The sequence below is a fragment of the Mixophyes fleayi genome, chromosome 9 (assembly GCF_038048845.1).
Source record: "Mixophyes fleayi isolate aMixFle1 chromosome 9, aMixFle1.hap1, whole genome shotgun sequence".
Lineage (NCBI taxonomy): Eukaryota > Metazoa > Chordata > Amphibia > Anura > Limnodynastidae > Mixophyes > Mixophyes fleayi.
This window is the reverse complement of record NC_134410.1, coordinates 25,591,939-25,613,068: the sequence shown is the minus strand read 5'-3', so window position 1 is coordinate 25,613,068 and position 21,130 is coordinate 25,591,939. Positions and strand designations below refer to the sequence as shown.

Genomic DNA, 21,130 nt, shown 5'->3' with positions numbered 1-21,130 from the left:
ACAGGCAATATGGATGAAATGGGAAGGATAAAGTCTGATGAGTGAGAACTCTAAACACAAACTCATTCCGTCAACTATAAAAGAAGTAACTGCATAAATTGTTGAAAATCTTGGAAACAACTATGAAGAAGAGAATGACAATGAAGAGTAACAATAATTATAAAAATAACTCATATAACTCTCATTTCTGAAGAAGAATGTCATTATAATGGGAGTTTTGGCCCCAATAATAATGCTTGAAAGGATAAAGACAATAACATGGGTAGTAGTCAGAGTATAAGTAATTTTTGGGAGAAGACAATAATGAGGGTAGTACACTATTGAGCAAGAATGAAAACAGATTACTGCACAAGATGAGGGGGGAGTAACCTGGCTATGTAGGGCAGGTCAAGACCAAGCCTAAGGCTAAAGTAGGTACTGGTGGCTCGCCCATGTATGATGCTGTGCAGTATCTAGCGGGTTACTCACTTTTGAGATGGACAATGACTAGTTCTGGAAACTTGGAGGGTTCTCTAACAACTAATCAAATGCCTGAATGGTTCTCCAGTGACTCTACTCTATAGGTTGAAATGTAGTAGTGGTATAAGTAACCTGCAACTTTTTCTGGACCTCTGTACTGGACCTTCATTCCGTTGGTAGCTCTGGCAGCTTACTTTCTGGCAATGACAGACTCCCCTCTGGAAAAGACAGTTCCCCAGTGAATCTGGCAGCCCTTCTTGGCAACCTGGCAGCTCTTCGTTAGATTGGCAGCTTTTCCTATAGTCTCTCTAAGCTGTGGTTGTTCTCTATATCTCTGCCTTACTTTCCAGCACTTTACCCCATTGTACTTACTCTTACAGTGACTTATCTACTATTTTGCAGACCCAATGGATGTAGCTGTACTGCTCATTGTCTCCCATTGGTTCAGCTTGATTAAACAGAGGTTAAAATAATAGCTACGCCTACCTCCACCATGTCTACACTCAAGCGCTTCTTCTTCTTCTCTCCTTTAGCGGCTAGCTCTCTGCATTTGGTCTGCTTTGACATTACTTCCTCTTTCTTTTTCCTCGGGCAAGCTGGGAGAGGTACAGTGTTATTTCCTGGGAGAAAGCAATTGGTATCTACAGGCTTAGCGCATTGCATACAACTGGAAAAGTTTTTCCACCCTTTAAAAAATGTTTCTTATTCTAAATAAGTTGGATGAGAATGAGGATACATCATCACTTATATTATTTACCATATTGCCTCTAACACTAGCATTGCTTCTTGTCTTGTACAATATACTTTTGATGTGGGGGTTGTCTGAGCACATTTGCACTCTTTTGACCATACTGGATTAAGGTTTATTGCTTAGTGGTACATTTTGATCATCTATCCACCTTTAACCCCTTGTGTCATCTGATAACTGTCACATCATAGTCCTCATGCTCAACCTCAGAACAGCTATAGTCACTGGCACGTACTTTGTGACTTTAAAGACAATATGTCAAGTCCTATCAGTCATGAAAACAAAGGTGTGACTAAATAAAGACAGGTCTGTGCCGTGATTTGATAGAGAGATTATAAATATTCGTTATCATTGATAACTAGCCAGTCATGTATTTAACTCTGTTTGAGCAGCACAGTGGCTCAGTGGTTAGCACTTCTGTCTCTCACCGCTGGGATCACAAGTTTGATTCCTGACCATGGCCTATTCTGTGCGGAGTTTGTATGTTCTCCCTGTGTTTGCGTGGGTTTCCTTTTACACTCCAAAAACATACCAGTAGGTTAATTGAGGACATTTTGACTGTAAGCTCCAATGGGACATGGACTGATGTGAATTACAAATATTGTTTGTACAGCACTGCGGAATTGGTGGCTCTATAGATCTACAAAACCACAGCTTTGGGTTACAGGAAGTAATCAATTTCCCTTTTTAAGACAAAATATATATATATTTAGTGATTTTTCACAGGTTGCAAATGAGTGAAAGGGAATAGGGAATGGTGAGAGTGGAAGGCATATTAACAAGAAAGTATGAACAGAAAGGCAAGGAAGCGGAGATTTACATAGGTCAAATTGCACAAATACGTTATATTGCTTTATTTCCATATAGAAAATAATGTACCAAAGTATAGACGCTTACATGAAAATATATGTTCTACAATTCAAAACGTTCAGCATATTAAGTTTAATTGGAAGGTTCTTGCATTCTCTGAAGAGTTTAATATTGGAAACCTACTGTCATGGGTAGGAGGGAGTTGGGAAGGGATTCGGATGAGCAAAAGTAAGCAGTTATTTGGGTTTATAGGATAGGGAGCAGGCAAAGGAGTGAGGAAATGGCATCTATTTAGATGTGTACGTTTGTCACCCAGGGCCCACTGATTACGTAAATAGGGCCCCTATGGTATTTGTATTTCCTATGCCTCTTGACTGTCATAGTCCTATTGCACAGATGGAGGGGGGTTAAGAATGGAGACCGAGCGGGTGCACGCTAATGTGAGCATTATATGTTAGCCAGGATGGAAGTACCAAGCAGGATCAACCAATCCAGAGAGCTGTGGAGTTAAGGGCAAGAATTGGTCAGTTACCGCAATAGTTACTGTGTATGAAGAGAGAACCAAGGTAGAGTGAGAGTCGATCAATGAGTGAGTGCTAGCTCTTGAGTCAAGTGAACTTGTTATCACCTGATAAGCCAAATGTTGTGTGGGATGACAAATGAAGCTTATACTGTGAAGATCAGAGGTAAATAAGTGACTTATGGTGAAATCTGGTATAAGATGTGAAGACAGGAGACTGTAAATAAATAAATGTATATTTTATTCAATAAGACGACCTGGTTCCACGTTATTTTTATCACTTGTGTCTGGCAGTATTACATCTGTCACACCTGTATTTCACCATTATTCCCACCTGCCTGTACTGGGCCCTCTGTTTGTCCACACTGACCCATACCCCCTGAAGAGAGTAAGAGACTACAGCTGGGCATTTAACCAAAGGGCATTGTCAGCTTGGTGTGAAAGAGAACAGGCTACCACGTCTCACATACATGTAAACGGGGCTACACGCGCTTATTTTACGTCAGTGTTGCCGACATTTGTAAATATTTTTTGCTGGCAACATAAGAAATTACTGATCGACAACATGTTTTACTGACATATTGTTAGGTTGTACCACAATATCACAAACCAGAAATTAGAACCTAATGTACAACCCGCCTATTCAATCGGCCTCACACATATGATAACTGGTGCAGACTTAATGTGGCACGTTCTCCTGTGGTTCCAATGTTATCAATTATATATAAATAACAAGTCGGATGTAGAGACAAGTTCTCCAGAAGGAGTAGTTTATTCCATAATAGCCAAAGTGTACAGTATTTGGGGGGCTACGGACACTTTGCCAGAATCTTATTCTTCATCACATTGCGTCATCCCCCGTCCAATTGAATTACTGTATTGTATTTAATACCTACTCAACCGGACACTCTCAAATTTTAGGGAGGACTCCTGGTAAAAGCAGCAGACCCTCCCTCATCATCATCATCACCATTTATTTATATAGCGCCACTAATTCCGCAGAGCTGCACAGAGAACTTACTCACATCAGTCCCTGCCCCATTGGAGCTTACAGTCTAAATTCCCTAATATACACACACACAGAGAGACTAGGGTCAATTTTGATACCTAATCACGGGTGACAACAGGCTTTCCTGAGAATTGCGTCATCCTAATCCCGCCCTTCCCTGAACTTGTTCCCCGAAGCTCTCCTCTAGGAACACCCAGAGGGGAGCCCAACAAAGTTGGCAAATAGGATTAAAATGACTTGGAATGATAATTGTCACCTGGGGAAGGAGCCCCCGAAGTATTATACAAGAGAACTTCTCTTTATCTCACTGAGATGCAGCTTCTACGTTCTATATTATTTATATCAATATATCTCCAAAGGCAATGTAGTAAAGGTATTTAGAGGAGGAGCATAATGATCTAATCGATTTCAATTGCATGATTATCAGGACCATGCACTGGTTTTAAGACCAGAACCTGTGTGTCCTACCTAGCCAGTGGCGTGTAATGTGGGGGCATAGAATGGATGTGATCTGGAAGTGGTAGAACTGGATTTTCCAGATTTTTGTGTCAGGCTTAGCAACCCTTTTCTTCCTGTTGTTGTGACCTATAGCAATTCCGAGTATGTTAGTGTACTATGCCCTGGCTTTCCCTCTTAGTGTCCTGGAAATGTTTTGTTACAAGGTCGTTGCTTTCAAATAAGAGACTTATGTCCATTAAGTTCACTCTTCACACTCTGAGAATAAAGGTTACTGACCTGACGAAAAATGTACTTTTACTGACATTTTACTAAGTAATTAGTGAGTTTGCCGGCAGTTTGCAACCATGCTGATGGATAGATGATGGTGAAATATGCCACTGAATATTTTCTGTTGTTTCAATTTAAGGAAACATTCCTTCTAGACGTGAACAAGGTATAGAAATGTCTTCCCTTAAATATTCTAGTATACTGGCGAATGGGATCTGTCCAGGTTCCTCAGTCATAGGTGGGAACTTCTGACCTGGAGATCTAGCGACGGTATTATACTTGCCAAATATGGTAGGGGGGGGGGAAGGGGGGCAAAGAGGACTGTTGCCCCCCCCATGATTTTTGTTGGGTGGGCAAAGACTGTGTTTTTCCCCCAAGAACTTCTACACAAAAGCCTTCATTCTACTTTCTGAAGTCATGGTATCTGTTCTAAACTTTTTTAACAAATGTTTTATAATATAGATTGTCTTAGTGTAGACTTAATATAGATTGATTTGTTTACTTAAAAAACTCTTAAGTGTTCCGTTCATGAACATTTAATAAATAACCTGTATTGATGATGAAAAACTATTCACTTTACTTTTACTCTGAATTTCATGCGGTGCGTCCAGTCACAACATGAGATATAGCAATTTAAATTTACAGCACATTCCATAACCAGTGAGGCAGTGACTATAGATTTATAAATGCTCCTAATCAAATGAGTTTAGACTATCAACGAAATCTGAATAAAAATTAGGCTAATGACTATTAAAAATGTACATTTTTAATATGAACAATTGAATTTATTTATCTTTCTAACAGCTAGTGTACTAGTAGTTATATTAATAATAAAATATTTTAATAATGTATGTTTAATAGTAAAATAAACAATGAAACTGGACAACTTCTGAAACACTGACAAAAATTAACATAGGATTGTGAGTCTTTGTATATCTACAGTCACTGTTACAAATGTCATAAAACCAGATACCAAATTCGAGAAAAAGGTGCCCAAGCCCTATAGTGGTACTTGGCCTTTTGCCCCACCCCCCACCCCCAACTAAAATATTCGGTCCTACTCACCTGTACATTGCTGAGACTTCTGGATAAGAAATTTCCACCAATACCAGCCATCCCTCTCCAATGTAGATTGAGAACGGGTAAAGAGCCAATAGAGGCGTAGGGGCTGGGGGATTCTGGGATGTAGTGATCTGTTCCTTCTTACCCCAGGCGCTTAGCTTTCTATTTGCAGTCCTGTCTCTGTGCATATATCATACTTGCCTACTTTCACATGCTGAAATCCGGGAGATCTCGGACAGGGGGCGCAACCGGAGGGGGTGAGTGGGCGGGGCGCGGTGAATCGCTTCATTTTGGCCCCCCGCATTGAAAATGGGTTTTGTTGCAGGGAGGGGGGGGGGGGAAATAACGCGATTCACAGGGAGTCGCGTTATTTTGACTAACAACTTGCAGGAGACTTGCCTGCTCTCCCAGGAGTCCAGGAGACCTACCCGGATGTCAGGAATCATTCCGAGAGAGTTGGGCAAGTATGAATTATGATATATCAGTACAGTATGTAATAACTCTTGCACTGGCTCCGCTAAGTGTTTGGTTACTACATTTATAACCATGCTAACCTTCAATGTTATTTAAAGCTTGTAGTTATATATGTATGTTTATTCATTAAATATATATTAACATGTATCTCACTTCAGGTGGCAGACATTGTGTGTTCTTGTGGCTGAAATATAAATAGCTATGTAAGAGCCCCGTAAATTCCCGTTCCTGCTTCCTCTCCCTTCTTCCTCTTACCTTTCTACTCTATGTGCAGATAAACGTATATGTTGATCTGTCCTATTGTCAACACACAGCAGAAAGTGAAACCACAGCAGTGAGGATGAAGCACCCGCATGTCAGCACAGGGCTGCTGTTCTGATTGGTACTTGAAGAATCTGGAATCAACATTGAAACACAAGGAGAGGAGATTGAAGAACTGCAAAGAATAAATACTACATAATAATTATAATAATATTGGTTTAATCAGTGGGCTGGCTTCATACTAATTAATTTCAGCTACATATTTAATACTGTCTTTTACAGTATTGGACAACCAGCACGTAGCAGAAAGGCTCATATTATTATTATTATTATTATTATTATTATTATTATTATATTTCCTTTGTTACTAAAGTGCTGACATATTATGTAGTGCAGTACGTTGAGGGGATCGGTATGCAAAGTAACTACTTACAATGACATGGAGCAAGAGGAAAAAATGGCCTTTCAAACACTATTGTGAAAGGCAGTTTTGTGTGTGTGGGATTTTTTTTACAAACTATTTTTGTCTTTTTTTTATTGATTTCTACATACAAATGATACAAATAAAGAGATTTGTTCCACCTGCGTTTGCAGAGGGAAATCTATGAATCAGGTATTGTACCTCTATGTGGAGTTTGTGTTGGGGCGCTGGGATCTGTAATACCCCATTCATAGTACACCAAAATCCCGGGTTTTTGCTGGGGCGAGCTCAAACGACCCGGGTCTTGGTGCAGTATGAATGGTATAAGTGAAAAATCCCGGGTCTAAAAACCCGGGTCGTTGCCTGCACTATGAATGGTGCAACCCGGGTTTTTGCATAGGGGGAGAGAGAGAGGGAGAGAGAGAGAGGGAGAGAGAAAGAGATTTTTTTTTTTTTCATATTCCAGCTTTCAGCCAATGAAAACTGCTCTGGTGATGACTCCCACAAGGTGCCAGGGCACAGACTTGTGCAGTATGAATGGTGTCAACCCGGGAAATTCCCAGGTCCGAGGTGCAGTATAAATGGTGTTTCTGAGCTGGGACGCTCCGAGCCCCTGCAAAAACCCGGCTTCAAAAACCCAGGATATTGCCGGGGCGGCAGTATGAAAGTGGTATAATACACCACGGGAAATTTTTGTTTTACATGAATTAACTTACTATTACCCCACACTCACCGCCAGTGGTGTGTGCTTGGGCAAGGGGTCAGGAACATATTTTTGCGGACCCGATCTCTCTAGGTAATAAAGCCCTGTGCGGACCATTCTGGGGCTGGTTTGGCATTATGGTAGGGGAATCCCATGCTGCAAGTTTTCCTGCTTTATTGCCACCAGCCCTGGCTGGCAAAGCCTAGTACTGGTAATAGTATAATCGAGGGGACCCCACACTTTTTGTTCCCCCTGATTTTGGTAGTACCAGCCTAGGCTGGCAGCACTAGGGTTGGTTAGACAGTTTGGGGGGGGGGGGGGGCACTTTTTTGTGTTATATTTACATTTGTTTTGTCTTTTTTACTGTATTGCGGACTTAAATCTAACCCTTTATGTCGACAATGTGACTGTCGACTTTTTTCACAATGTCAGCATTTTAACCGTCGGCCTAATGAACATGTCAACATTATGGTGTCAACATTCTGAATGACAACATGGTCCTTGTCGAAATTTTTATACCTGAAATTTCATACCCGATCCATATTTGGAACTGTGGAGTTTGTGATGATATACATATGGGATTGCAACGTTTGCGATGATATATATTTGAAACTGTGGCATTTGTGATTATATATATTTGGAACTGTGGAGTTTGTGATTATATACAGACAAGAAGCAAGGAATACAAAATTAGTAATTTTATACAGTATATTCATCCATTAATATTTACATGGCAAAATTGAATAAAATGAAAATAAAACAATAGGGTTAGCATCCTTTTAATTGCAGAAGGTATCAGATATTTGTGCACTTGTACTGTACTTCTTCATTTGCACCATTTCCTGTTTATAACTTGATTTAGTTTATTTTGTTTGTAGTTTTTACATTTACCAAATACAATGTAGATCGGACAGGTAGCATGGAATCTTAGCTTTAACACATCATACGTACAATATGTATGCATAAACAAACAAAAATCAGGAATCGGAACACAGAGTGAATGGTGATGTAATCTTAACAGAGGAACATGGACTTATAGTTTTAGATGACATGAAGGCAGGGAAGCAGTAGAAAAAGCCAGTAGAATACTTGGTTGCATACAGGGCCATAACTAGACATTGGTTAGCCCCATATAAATATATTGTACATTTTTAATGGACATGATATTACAGCGGAGGGGCCATGGTGGTATCCCCTTCCACCCACACCTCCTCCAACAATACAACTCTTAGCCTTAACTCACCCTCAGAAGGGACCCAACATCCTTATCACCAGTCAGTCCTACCAACAATATCACCTCGAGGCTAGGGCTCCTGTTCGTACATGGGTACCATTCATGTTTTCCTTGTATTAGTAAGTTTAAACTGTGTGTCAATGTAGTATTATTATTATTATTATTATTATTATTATTATCATTTATTTGTTAGGCGCCACAAGTTATCCGCAGCGCCGCACACAGTACTAACAGTAGACTATACAGGGTGAAACCATACAGAACAAGGAACAAAAAGTACCAATACCTCAGAAACTCCGGCCAGTCATATGCAGTAAAGACGGAGCGGAAGAACAGGTATGGAGACCGGAGGGGAGGGGGCCCTGCTCATACGAGCTTACATCCTAAGGGAGGGTAAACAGACCAGGCACAAGAGGAGCCAGTTGAGGCAAGAGGAGAGAAGGGAGGACGAGCTAAAGGGAGGAGATGGGGGTTAAGTAGATGGTTGGTAGTACCAATGTATGTACCAATACTATATCTATAAAAGAACTGTAGCCAACTTGGAGAAAGACTGATTCTACTAAGACAGAGCTCAGCCTTCTCCATAGATGCAATAAGCACCAGCTCTAACAACTGCTGGCAGCAGGACTATACACACTGAGGGCCGGCTAACACCCACAGGAAGTGCTATTAAGTTTGGAGCTCTGGTTCTCACTAAAATATCAGAAGGGATTAATTCAGGGAAGTTGACAAAGCTAAGTTAATAATCAGTGGTTAAACTACTTTGTTGAAAACCATTGTGCAAGGCCGTTATCTGCAGACTATTTGGAGCCAGCTCAGTCAGGGGGTCTAGGAATGAGATGAGCAGCTGTCAGTCCCTGTCCAGCCCCTAAAAGAGACGGGCTGCCAATCCGGTAGCCAGCGGAGTTATCTCCCTCCTTGTACAGAGAAACCACAAGACTAGGTCCTCAGAGCCAGGATACAGGGCAGTGGCCAGAGACCAGAGCAAAGACTATGATTCAGTGGAAAGATCATGAATGCTATATTGGCAATGTCAGGAATGGCAAGGGGCTACAGTTCCTGCTAGATGAACCAAGAAGCGGAGGTTATAGTGAAGGAATGTGTGAACCAGCATGTGTGTCATGTAATTATATAGTATAGCATGATTGATTTAACCTTTTTATACAAATGCTATAACTCTGTTGGTGATTTTTATTAAATAAACTTGAGAATGTTTTATACAGATATTTACCTGTGAAAATATTGATAAAAGTGGGTGATAGGCTGCTGGTAATTCGCTGGCTTGGTGCGGGAGTCTATGCCAGTGAACTTCGGGTACACTCTACGCTGGTCGGTGAACAGCAATTGCTCCCTCGGGTATTCTACTAGGGCCTCCAGTATCATTCCACTGGGGCTCTGGGCCCTTGCTGGCCCTTTCTGGGCAAGTGGGTGAACCATTTGGACCTCGGCCTTGGATCTCGTCTGTCCCAAGGGGCTGACAGAACAACATTATTCCGCTTATACAAAATTGTACCTTGGGGCGCTGGATATGGCTGTAGTAAAAAGACGCCCAGTGCAAGAGATCTGCAAACCTCAAAAAATAATGGAAAAAAAGAAAAATATGCACTGGTAGTCAAAGAACTACAAACAAATCTGTGAACTGCGGATAAAATATACAATTTATTGTATTAAAATATATATATATATATATATATATAAAAACATATATCAAAACCATTACATATATATGTAAAGAAAGGAAAATATAAAAACCACATCAAAATGTAGTAATCAAATAAAGACAACCACTCCGTCTCCATGGAACTCGTAAAAGCCGCTGGTGTAGCAGGAAAGGCGCTCCCTCGAGAATTAGTACCAGTGTAGAAAGGTTCCTATAATAAGGAGGTCTGCTCCGTAGTAACAGTGTTGATGTGTGCACACAACAGCCCAAAAATAGAACAAGCGATCCAAACAGTTAGGGTTCTTGGCCGAGTGGTAGATAGTCTTAAACAGTAATATTTCAAAGAACTGACGCGTTTCATTGCCACAGGGCACTTCCTCAGACACAATTATTCTGCTAATGAAGACCGTCAGTCCTGGCATTGTCAAACCAACTGGAGGTAAGATTTGCCAGCTTTCGACGGCGATAGCTTTCCTATACCTTTGCAGGGGGAAACCTGTATTACAAATATTGCAGCAGATCTGTATAACACAAGAACATGATTGAAACAAATGCTTTATTCTTTGAATAAACCATTTTTTCAATGTTTTTTAAATATTTTTTTTTTATTTCAAACATTTTATGTATTTATTTTTATTAGTGGAAATGAAAGCCCAAATATGTGGCTCATCCATGCACATATCCAGGAAGACTGGCCCGGTGAAGTGGTAAATCCAGAAATGATAATGTCACACTCAAAACGTGGATCGGACAAAAATAATGTAGTACTGTCCCAGTTACAAAACGCACACTGATCCAATGGTTCACAAATGAAAAAAATGTTCAACCTAGCTGTTGAATTTCCTGAAAGATTAATGCAGATACAATGTTTTCTATTTTTAAACAATATGCTTGAAAAAGATCACATTGGACAACCAATTGAACATGTGTGACCAGCTCTATAGTCAGAACGAATGACACATGAAACCATTTACCGGAGAATCACAACTTTATCAAACTTACCTTAACTGCCATTCAATGGATTATATTTACTTCCAAAATTGTCCAGCCTGTTAGCCACAGTACTGTTCTTGTAATGAGGTTACCTAAGGAAGACAACGGAATGCTGTGGGTGATGTAAAATGAAGGGATTGAATTGGAAAGTGCTAATTGTCTTGATGCTAATGAGCAAATGTGTGCTATTTAACTTTTTGGTATATCTAAAGATGGGTAAAAATGACAAAATGTGCCATTAAACTGCAAGAAACTCAAATATAAAAAAATCAGAGATCCTAATATTGAAACTGTCTAGAGCGCAGGTACTCAGTTGCCCTCAAAAATTAAGCACAGGGTAGTAGGGACTTTTTCAAGTGCCACCTAGCAAAGGGGTATGGAGATTAGAATACATTAGACCAGGGAGACCAAAGGTCAGGGTGAGGAGCATGCAAGGAGATACAAAACCACAAGCCAATGGTCAGGACAGGCAGCAGATAGGGAATTCAAGAAACAGGCAAAAGGAGCTGAAGGAAGAAACAGCAGGCTTCACGAAAATGCACACAGCAAGAACGCAATCTCGGCAGGGAGGCTGTGCACTCCCTGCCATTTAAACATACTGATGGCCAATCAGAGTGCACCATTAGGTGCAAACTCCCCACCGCCTATTGTTGCAACTGCGATCAAGTGAGCGCTGAAGAGGCCGGAAGGTGCGTATCAGCTGCCTAGGAAGCCAGCTGCAGCAGGGACAAGGAAGTCATGAGACGATGGCAGCTTATAACAGTTGTTGGGCTTTTTTTTCTCTATCTTTCAGGGACAATTTACTTACAAATGTTTATGGTAGATTTTATGAGGTATAAGAAAGGCACAATTTCAGTTGCCACCTTAGGCTGGGTACAGACTACAGGTTTTTCTGCTGATTATCGAGCCAATCACAGGATAAATAATAAATTTAATAAATATTAATAAACGACCATTCGGACTCGATATCGCATTAGTGTGTACGCTCCAACAATGAACGATTATCGTTCCAAAGCACATCCTATTGTTTGATTTGATTTTTAAACCGGACTAAAAATCTTGTTCAACGATGGAACAATGTGGTTCCAATCCTGCAGTGTGTATTCACTCACGACCGACAGTGTCCATAGATCTCTATAGAGTGTGCAGAGTCACGATCTTTTCAGCCGATGGTTATGACAGATGAAGAGCACAGATCTGAAAGTAAATCTTGTAAAACATGTTTAGTGTGTGCACATGAATCAGCTGCTGATCTGGAATTTTTTTTTTTCCAGTCGTTGGTAAATTCGTTAACAATATCACATCGGGAGAAATTTTCTGTAGTGTGTACCCAGCCATAGGCAGTAAAATGGTAAACATACACCTGGAAGTCATGCCTGTAGGAGTGTAAAGGATTTATGAAAATTGGTCCTTAATAAATCCAACACCACAGACAGTTTGAACACAAAGATTAATATCGAGTCAGTCTTCACCGCTGTCCATGAAGTTAATAATTTAGGATTTTAAACATGAACGACGATAGCCTTAGAACCAATGAATGACCAACAGTTTTGTGTAGATAGAATGAGTTGTTTACTTAGACTCAGTACATACCCTACAAGTATGGTCTTCCAGATAGGTAAATAACATCTAGGTGAAATACCTGGCTCTTTAGAGTATGAATTCAAGAATGGCAATTACAGAAACGGAGTCCTTTACAGGTTCCTGAGGAAGTCTTGTTTCCTGCAGAGAGCTCTCAGGAAACGTAGGCGTAAAGAATGTGCAATACATTATAATTACTGTGTATAAGCTAGTGTTGGGATAGTGTAATATACAGTGACTGTCAAGAGTGTACCACAACAGGTGGTGAAGTGACATGTGCTCATATCTGTGTATATGGGGTTATGTGCTGATGTCTCTGTATTTAAAGGTGGTAAATAGTCCGAGATCTGTGCGTTATGTCTCTGTATGAGGAGGATGTGAGAGGTCTGTGCCCTGATATCTGTGTATAAGGAGGTGAGAGGTCTGGTCCTGATGTCTGTGTATTAGGAGGAGGTGAGAGGTCTGTATCCCGATATACGTGTATTAGTTGGAGGTTAGAGATCTCTTCCCTGATGTTTCTGTATGAGGAAGATGTGAGAGGTCTGTGTATTAGGAAGAGGTGAGTTATCTGTATCTTGCTTTTGGTGTATGAGAAGGAGGTAAGTGGACTATATCATATTTGTGTGTTAACAGGAGGTAAGAGATCTGCACCAACATGAGTGTGCATATATCAAAATCTGAATTTTTTTTTAGGAGATGAGAGGAACATATCCTGATATCTGTGTAGAAGGAAGTGGCTACTGGGTGCATAGTTATACTACAAGTAAGAGGGTATATAACAGGAAAAAGTTATGAGAAAAGTTTTGATATTAATAATAAAGTACTTTTGGGCTGACCTGCTACCTGAGGGCAAATGTATCAAGCTGAGAGTTTTCCAGCGGGTTTGAAAAACCAAAGTCTAGCTATCATTTAGTACATTCTACATGTAATAGCTAGAATCTGATTGGTTGCTATAGGCAACACCTTTTCAAACTCACCAGAAAATTTTCAGCTTGATACATTTACCCCCTGGTCTGTATACTGATGTCTATGTGTAAGTAAGGGGCAAGGGATCTGTTTCCTAATGTCTATATGAGGAGCAGGCGAGGGGTCTGTATCCTGATATATGTATGGGTTTTAGGAGGAGGTGAGAGGTTCATGTACTATTTTCTGTGTATTAAGGTGGGTACACACTACAGGGTTTTCGTGCAATAATCGGCTCAACCAGCCGACATACGACCCCATGTTCAAAAGTCGGGTCAGTGTGTGCAGTGACACAATGGTCGAAAGTCTGCCCAAATGGACGATTGTCGCCTCATTGGGTTGGTCGTACCGTTATATATCTTCGTTCCACTCTCGTTTCCGCTGTGTAGTGTGTATAAACTTCTGACCGATCCACAACGAACTTGCAATCATTGCTCACGACAACATGGCTGTTAAAAAGTCGCTAAAGGGACGTCCGCTCTTCCCTTTATCGACTAAAACGAGGCTAGTGTGTATGCAGTCCATGGACCGAGCGATCGGACCATCGATCGCATGTAAAAATCGATTGACATAAAAAGTTGGTGGAAAATTCTGTAGTGTGTACCCACTTCCTTAAGAAGTGAGTGAATATGTATCTGTATTAGAGATAAGAGGTCTTTGTACCAACCTATGTTCATTATAAAGCTGGGTACACACTACACTGTTTTCGTCCAATAATCGGCTCAAACAGCCGACATACGACCGCTCGTTCAAAAGTCGGGTCAGTATGTGCAGTGACACGATGGGGCAGTGACACGATGGTCGAAAGTCTGCCCAAATGGACGATCGCCTCATTTGGTTGGTCGTACCGTTTAATATTTTCATTCCAATCTCGTTTCCGCTGTGTAGTGTGTATAAACTTCCGACCGATCCACAACAGTGAGTACGAAATTACAGTCATTGCTCACGACAACATGGCTGTAAAAAGTCGCTAAAGGGACGTCCGCTCTTCCCTTTATTGTCCTAAACAAGGCTAGTGTGTATGCAGTCCATGGACCGAGCGATCGGACCATCGATCGCATGTAAAATTGCTCCGCATAAAAAGTTGGTCGAAATTTCTGTAGTGTGTACCTAGCTTAATAGATGAGAGGTGCAAATGCTGTACTGAGATGTGGGTATTGGAAAGTGGCTACTGGGTGCCTGGAAATGAGACAGGTAGCAAAGTGCAAAACAGGAGGAAGTTATATGAGAAATATTTTCAGGTTAATAGTATAATACTTGTGTAGATCTCCCAGCTCCATGACTTGTCTCTCCCCATGCTAGTCCCAGGGCTGGCTGACATAGTACAGGCGCTGTGGTAACGAGGTGAAGGGGGAACTCTCCCCACCCCCTCCACGTTTTGCTCAGTGCAATAGTACGGACAGAGCGAGGAGCAGCTGAGGTAAGGGAGGGACAACCCCGCTCTCCGCCTATCGGGTGCTGGGATTTGCATGCTAGGTTCCAAGGCCAGCCAATGGGGGGCGCAGGAGAGAAAAAGGAGTGGGCTGGGTATGTTTGTGAGTGCAGCACAGATCCTAACTGTACAGTATGAATCCTGGGGGAAATTGCACAGTTTCTACCGGCTGGGGAGGTTGCAAATCTTAACCCTGTGCACCTCTGAGAGAGCAGAATAAGGTAGGTAACACTGTGATCTTGTTGGGGGGGGGGGGGGGCTCATGCAACACTTGGGGAAATCTCACTTAAATTGTCTCAGTAAGTGATGCTATGGAGGTACTTGGTGCATGAGTGCAAGCTCTTTAACCCAGGCAGCGAGACAAGCATTGCACGAGAGACTGCTGGGTGACTCTTGAGCCAGGAGGATTGTTACCTTGGGAGAAGCATCAGATCCCATCACTGTTGTATAGCAGAGACGACCTAGTTGCCGTGCACAAGACACTCACATAAGGGGGAGCCTCTATGTCCTTGCAGCTGCTGTTTGCCACCGATTTACCCCCCAGTTTCTGGTAGTCTGTGCATTACTACTGACCCTGTAAATGCTGCCTCTATGAACAAGGGTGCATGCTCACACAGTCTGCAGGTGCACACGTCCTCCCTGTAATCTGTTAGTTTACTTTTAATTAAAAAGCCAAACATGACATACAATCGTTTAATCAAGTTGCATTTCGAGGACATTTTACGCATGCGCAGTAGCGCCGCCGCGCTGCTTCGTGGGAAGTGTAGTTGTGCGGGCCGTCGGCGGCTATTGGCTACTGCACGTAGTGACACTACAGCTCCCGTCGTGCAACGCGAGAGGGAGGCGGGGTTGCTATAGAGGTAGATGCTAAACTTAAATGCAGCGGCGGGAAGAGATGCTGGTAATATAGGAGATGGTTTATACATGTTAGTGGTTATATCTGTGTCGTCTCACCGTAGATAATGTAAGTATCACTGTAACTGGTCATTGCAGCTGGGTTATCTAATGCTGTATTACAGTATATACCTGGGTCTATCATAGTGCTCCTTATAGGTGTGTGTGTTTGTGTATGTATATATACACAGAAGCTACCTGTAATATACTGTGTATGTCCTCTTCTATTGCTGCTTGTTCAGTGCATGTGTAGTGTATACTGTATATGTTGCTGGCAATGCACTGTGTGCAGTATAATATTGCAAGATGTGTGCATTTGTGTGTCCACTAGATTGTTCAATTTATGGTACAGGTGTCTGCATAGAGTGAATATAGGGCATCTGTGGGCAGCATTTTGCCTAATGCACGGTTTATATATTTGCATTATATATTTTATACAGAAATTTTAGGTGTATGTTTATATATAATATATAATTAGTTTTTTCTTTTAAATTGTGTGTGTATTCAGGCTTTACCTGTATGCACAGCCAAGCTCTATAATGAGTATACCTTAAACAGAACCATACTGAATGTCCACATAAATAAACAACCCTCGGTGAACTTTCTTTCTATATTTTCATCTTATTTTAAATAACTCTGTGGATAAATTTCTGTATGTATGTATGTGTATATATATATATATATATATATATATATATATATTTTTTTACATACACACACACTGTAAGGTCAAGCATTACAATCAGAGAGAGTCAGTGTAGCTAGGCATCTAATATAATGCTGTATATTGCAGTGTTTTGGGCTATTCACACTGTATTCAGGCTGGTATTGAAAGATCAGCATACTCTGCTCCCATAGAGCTCCCTTACATCATCACACACAATGTTAGTGAAATTATTTTATTGCACATATGTTGCAGTAACAAATCTGCACAAAATCTTGTTGGTTTAGTTGTTTTTCAGAACCCGAGTAAGGAGGAGTCTGCTCTAGATGAGGGGGGAGGGTGGGCTCTCATGCTGGGGTGGGGGAGGATTAGGGATGAGCCTTTTCTTGTAATAGGATCTCTCTCTCCAGCCCTGAGAGTAAGAAAAAAAACCACACTTCTGCATTAGCTTCAAGCATCTTGGCTTTGCTCACTTTTCTGAGAACATAAAATAATGTATTAAAGGCAGGATTGTATATTATACAGCATTATTTAATATGTACTCGCTTTAATGTGGATGCAGCTATAAATTGCACCACTGGGTGGTCAAAGCTTTAAATTAAAAGACTACAATACAATGCACAGAAATAAATAAGAGTACATCCCCGGCCAAGTGAGCTTACAGTATATAATAATTCGGTTTATGAAAAACAGGTGAAAATTGAATGCAAGATGGGTCACATGAGTTAAATGGCCAAGCAAATATTATATACCCGCTAAAGTTATAGGTGCTGCCAAATTGTGTGGTACTTACAAAAAAAAGATAATTCTGCCCCCTCCAACTTTTACTGTAGAATATTAAAGATGCTTTCCAGCGTTTTCAATTTTTTCCTCTCCCTAAGGAGTATGTATTGAAATATATATTTTTAACTTTTAAAAAAAGTTGACATTCTTGTTTTGTGGGTTTTTTTTTATATGCTTCTATGCTCTGTTTACAGAAATAAGTAACTTCACTTTCTATCATTGTGCATGACAATATTTTGCCACACTTGTGATTTTAAGATTTTATATTTAAAAATGTTAATATACTAAATAATTCCCTTTTTTTTTCCAGTCTGCCATGCCTACCAGGGGTCTTAAAAGAAAATATTCTGAATGGGAGGAATCTGTACTGGACGGACACCTGTCCTTTCAGACAGACAGCTACTCTTTCTTCCGTCAGTCTTTACTGAACATTTCCCTCGAGAAGTTCAATAAGGGGCGTACGATGCTAGAACCCAGTTTGAGACGCTATGTTCTCATTGCCAACACCCTGAGAGTGATCCAGGAGGAGATTTGCCACGAGAATCCATACCCTCTTCCGGTGGTAGATGCTGGGCTCTTTCGGGGATGTGATGCATCGTTTGGGAATGACGTAGGCCCCTTCTTCCCTCAGGATATGGAAAATGGTTCCCTGCCTTCTGGGGAAGATGACTTCACTGTATCTGCTGCCATTGCTTCCATTTTAAAAGAGCTAGAAAGTGTTTTGGATGAAGGCTGCCCACAAGGCCTTCAGCGGACCTCTGGCGTCCATGAGTCTGTAGCCAAGTTAGAGCCCCACAATGGTTCACAAACCCTCTCGCCTGGTCAGCCGCCGATTGCTGATCATGCAGCAACTATGAAGGAAGAAATATTTCATTTGGACGACAGCACGGAAATTGAGTTAATAAAAGAGCTGGTGCTGGCTGCCGCCTGTTCAGAAGTCCTGCCTGAGCTTCCAGTAGCTATGGACACCTCGCTGCTAGAGGAAGTGCCCGCTGAAGCCTCCTCAACATCCAACTCGCCCCAAGTAACTATTGCCATGGACACTTCCAGCCCCGACGTGGTGACTACACAGGCGCCTCTAGAACAGAGTGTTTCGGGAGTCCTTACTAAAGAACTGAAATCTTCAGAGGCCGTCTTTGGTGGTTTTGAGATCATGAGCTCCAGCTATCTTAATGGTGTCTCGTTTGATGATCCCTTTTCAGACATAGATACCTCTGTGTTTGAGAAAGAAATGCCACTTTTGGGGGCTCCCCCAAGCAACCGATTACTGTCTTCAGAAGAACTCTGGTTTCCTCCCTCTTGTAATTCTCCAACCTACGCCTCCAGTCACGGCGTTCGGGATTCAAACGAACTTGATAACATCATTGAAATATTAGTTGGGTCTTGATTTGGCAATAGGACAATAATTTTTATGAAATACTGGCCAGTATAATGTGTTTTGAGCTGGAAAGACTCAAAACACATTACACATTTATAAAGAGAAAATGCAACTTTTGCACAAAGACTATTATCCTTTGCTGGTTACCTTGCGGAAAATGCCGAAGCCTCGGACCAGTAGCCAGGGGTGTTTATTGTTTACACAAGCAATGCAGTAATATATGTATGTTTTATATCCACCTGTATCAGGCTTGTCATGGCTGATCAAGTGGTGGCTATTGCCTCCTTTCGTTTTATGACTAGTCTTAATACCAGAATGTATTATGGAGTGGGGTTTGCCAATTGCTCACAGGGCAGGCAGACTCCTTGTCTTCTATGAAGACTCTATTTTTATGTATTTGTTTCTAGTTTCAATACTCGGATCTGTTTTTACAGCGAAAGTGTTTTTTTTTTTGTTTTGTTTTTTTAAACAGACTTTAAAGCTGTAGAGGGTCAGATATTGGGTGCTACACTGTCACTTTATAAGGGTTGGATAGTAAAATACTCTTCCACAATCTGCTGCATGCCAACATTTAATGCAATTCTTAACTGCAATTCCAATTGCAGTTTTGTTTTTTATTTATCTCGCGTCTGGATTCGGCCGTCTCCTTTGCCCACTTTTTGCTTTGAGGTCTCCTGACGGGAAGTTTTAATTCTGCTGCTAACTCGGTGAATACTGTCATGTGCCTACAGTGACTTTGACATATATTTACTCACTATTACCTTCCCTTTTCTTAAAGTATGATGCCTCTAATGCAGAACATTTGACACTTGACCTGACAGTGGGGCGCATTTATAAAGACCGGTGCAAAGTTAAAAAATAAAATAAAAAAGGAAGCAAAAGTGGTATTGTAACCAAGCCGACAGCTTTTGTGGGTTTTATAGTGCAGTTTAGTTGCTATGGACAACACTGTATTTTTCCTTTGCTCCAACTTCTATAAATGTCATCACTGTTTTTACATTCTTGCTGAAGTTGTGGTGACCTGAGCAGGTATAGAAAGCAGCCTATTTTTAAAGCCATGTCTGGTTTGCCAAATGTCGGTGACCACTTAAAGCCATTTAAACCTGCGAGGTCTGCCACTTTGCCATTGTAAACTTACATTATTATTATTATTATTTTTTTAGTGTTTTCTTTTGTGATTACTTCTCAATTTTAAAAAAATAAATAGAAATAAAACTGTGGACACCTCATGGGGTGTAAGTAATGTGAAATCTCAAGTGACCTCATAATCAATAGCTTCCGATAACGCATGCAATAACCATATCTATTGGTTGAAAACATTGTATTTGACTTTTTTCTGATTTATGACACTAGTGCGCTGGGTTTAGACTTTGTTTTGATAAATCAGTGTTTCCCAGTTAACATGGGACTCTTAGTTCAGCATTGTTTGACTCACCAGCTGACAAACTTTGATTTACCATTCCCACTATGTCTTATTTGAATTGTTCTCTACACTTAAGCTTTGCAGTGTTATTAAAATGCTTGCTCTCCGTAATCGGAGCAATGTCACTTAACCCAGAAAAAATGCACAGATTTAAAATGTTTATGCCATGCAGTTTAAAAATACGTTTTTGTGTCCTTGTCTCAAGTAAAATGCATCTGTTGGCATCCAGGTTTACAATATTCATATTGTTCACCTATAAAGACATGTTTCATACAAGTTCTAAATGTGGTTTTATTGAGACTAAGATGCCTAAGTGTATGTTGCAAAATGATCAATGATAAGTACTGGTGCGAACATTTGCCTGTCGCCTACAAACAGTGTTGGCAGCCATTTTGTGTGCTGAACCAATATTTATATTGACATGCAGCTTCTACGGTCACAAAATGGCTGCCTTAGTTATGTCAAGGCTACACTTTAACAGGATTTTTTTCACCTGGGAAAAGGAAGTAAGAGAGAAAAAACTTCCAGGGATGCAATGTTTCATGTGTTTAAAAGGAGTTGTTTCTTTTTTTTGCACATTTCTTGTTTTGAAGAAAACATGTTATTTAATGTATGTCCTGTTTAACATAAAACTATGCAATATGTACAGGTGAGAGAAATATATTTTCTTTTTTATTAACTTAAGAAAAAAATAAATTGTAAAAAAACAAACAATTGGTTGTGTTTATTAATGACAAGAACTGTGTGTTTGATGGTGGGAGGGAACTTCCTGCAATATGTGCTTTTGCTTTCAATGGTCAACTAAACACCATACATGAAGTATTATTAAGGTAAAGTATATTATTGTGTTACCCCACAACAGATCTGCTAAAAAGTATAGTATTGTCGACCGCTGAAGCCCCGTCCAATATCTTTAGGACAATGGGATCTAA

At 40.7% G+C, this 21,130-nt stretch overlaps 1 protein-coding gene across 2 annotated transcripts; it reads left to right on the top strand.

Moving 5' to 3' along the window:
* The first annotated feature begins 15,171 nt into the window (after positions 1-15,171).
* Positions 15,172-20,846, top strand: LOC142101520 (SERTA domain-containing protein 2-like). Of its 2 annotated transcripts, none has more exons than XM_075185976.1 (2): positions 15,172-15,277; positions 17,708-20,846. In XM_075185976.1, exon 2 carries the CDS (start codon positions 17,714-17,716, stop codon positions 18,782-18,784), a length of 1,071 nt encoding a protein of 356 aa, XP_075042077.1. In that variant the 5' UTR covers positions 15,172-15,277; positions 17,708-17,713; the 3' UTR covers positions 18,785-20,846. The 2 variants fall into 2 exon arrangements, with proteins under 2 accessions (XP_075042077.1, XP_075042078.1); XM_075185977.1 differs by lacking the exon at positions 15,172-15,277 and adding an exon at positions 15,908-16,020.
* The last annotated feature ends 284 nt before the right edge of the window (positions 20,847-21,130 follow it).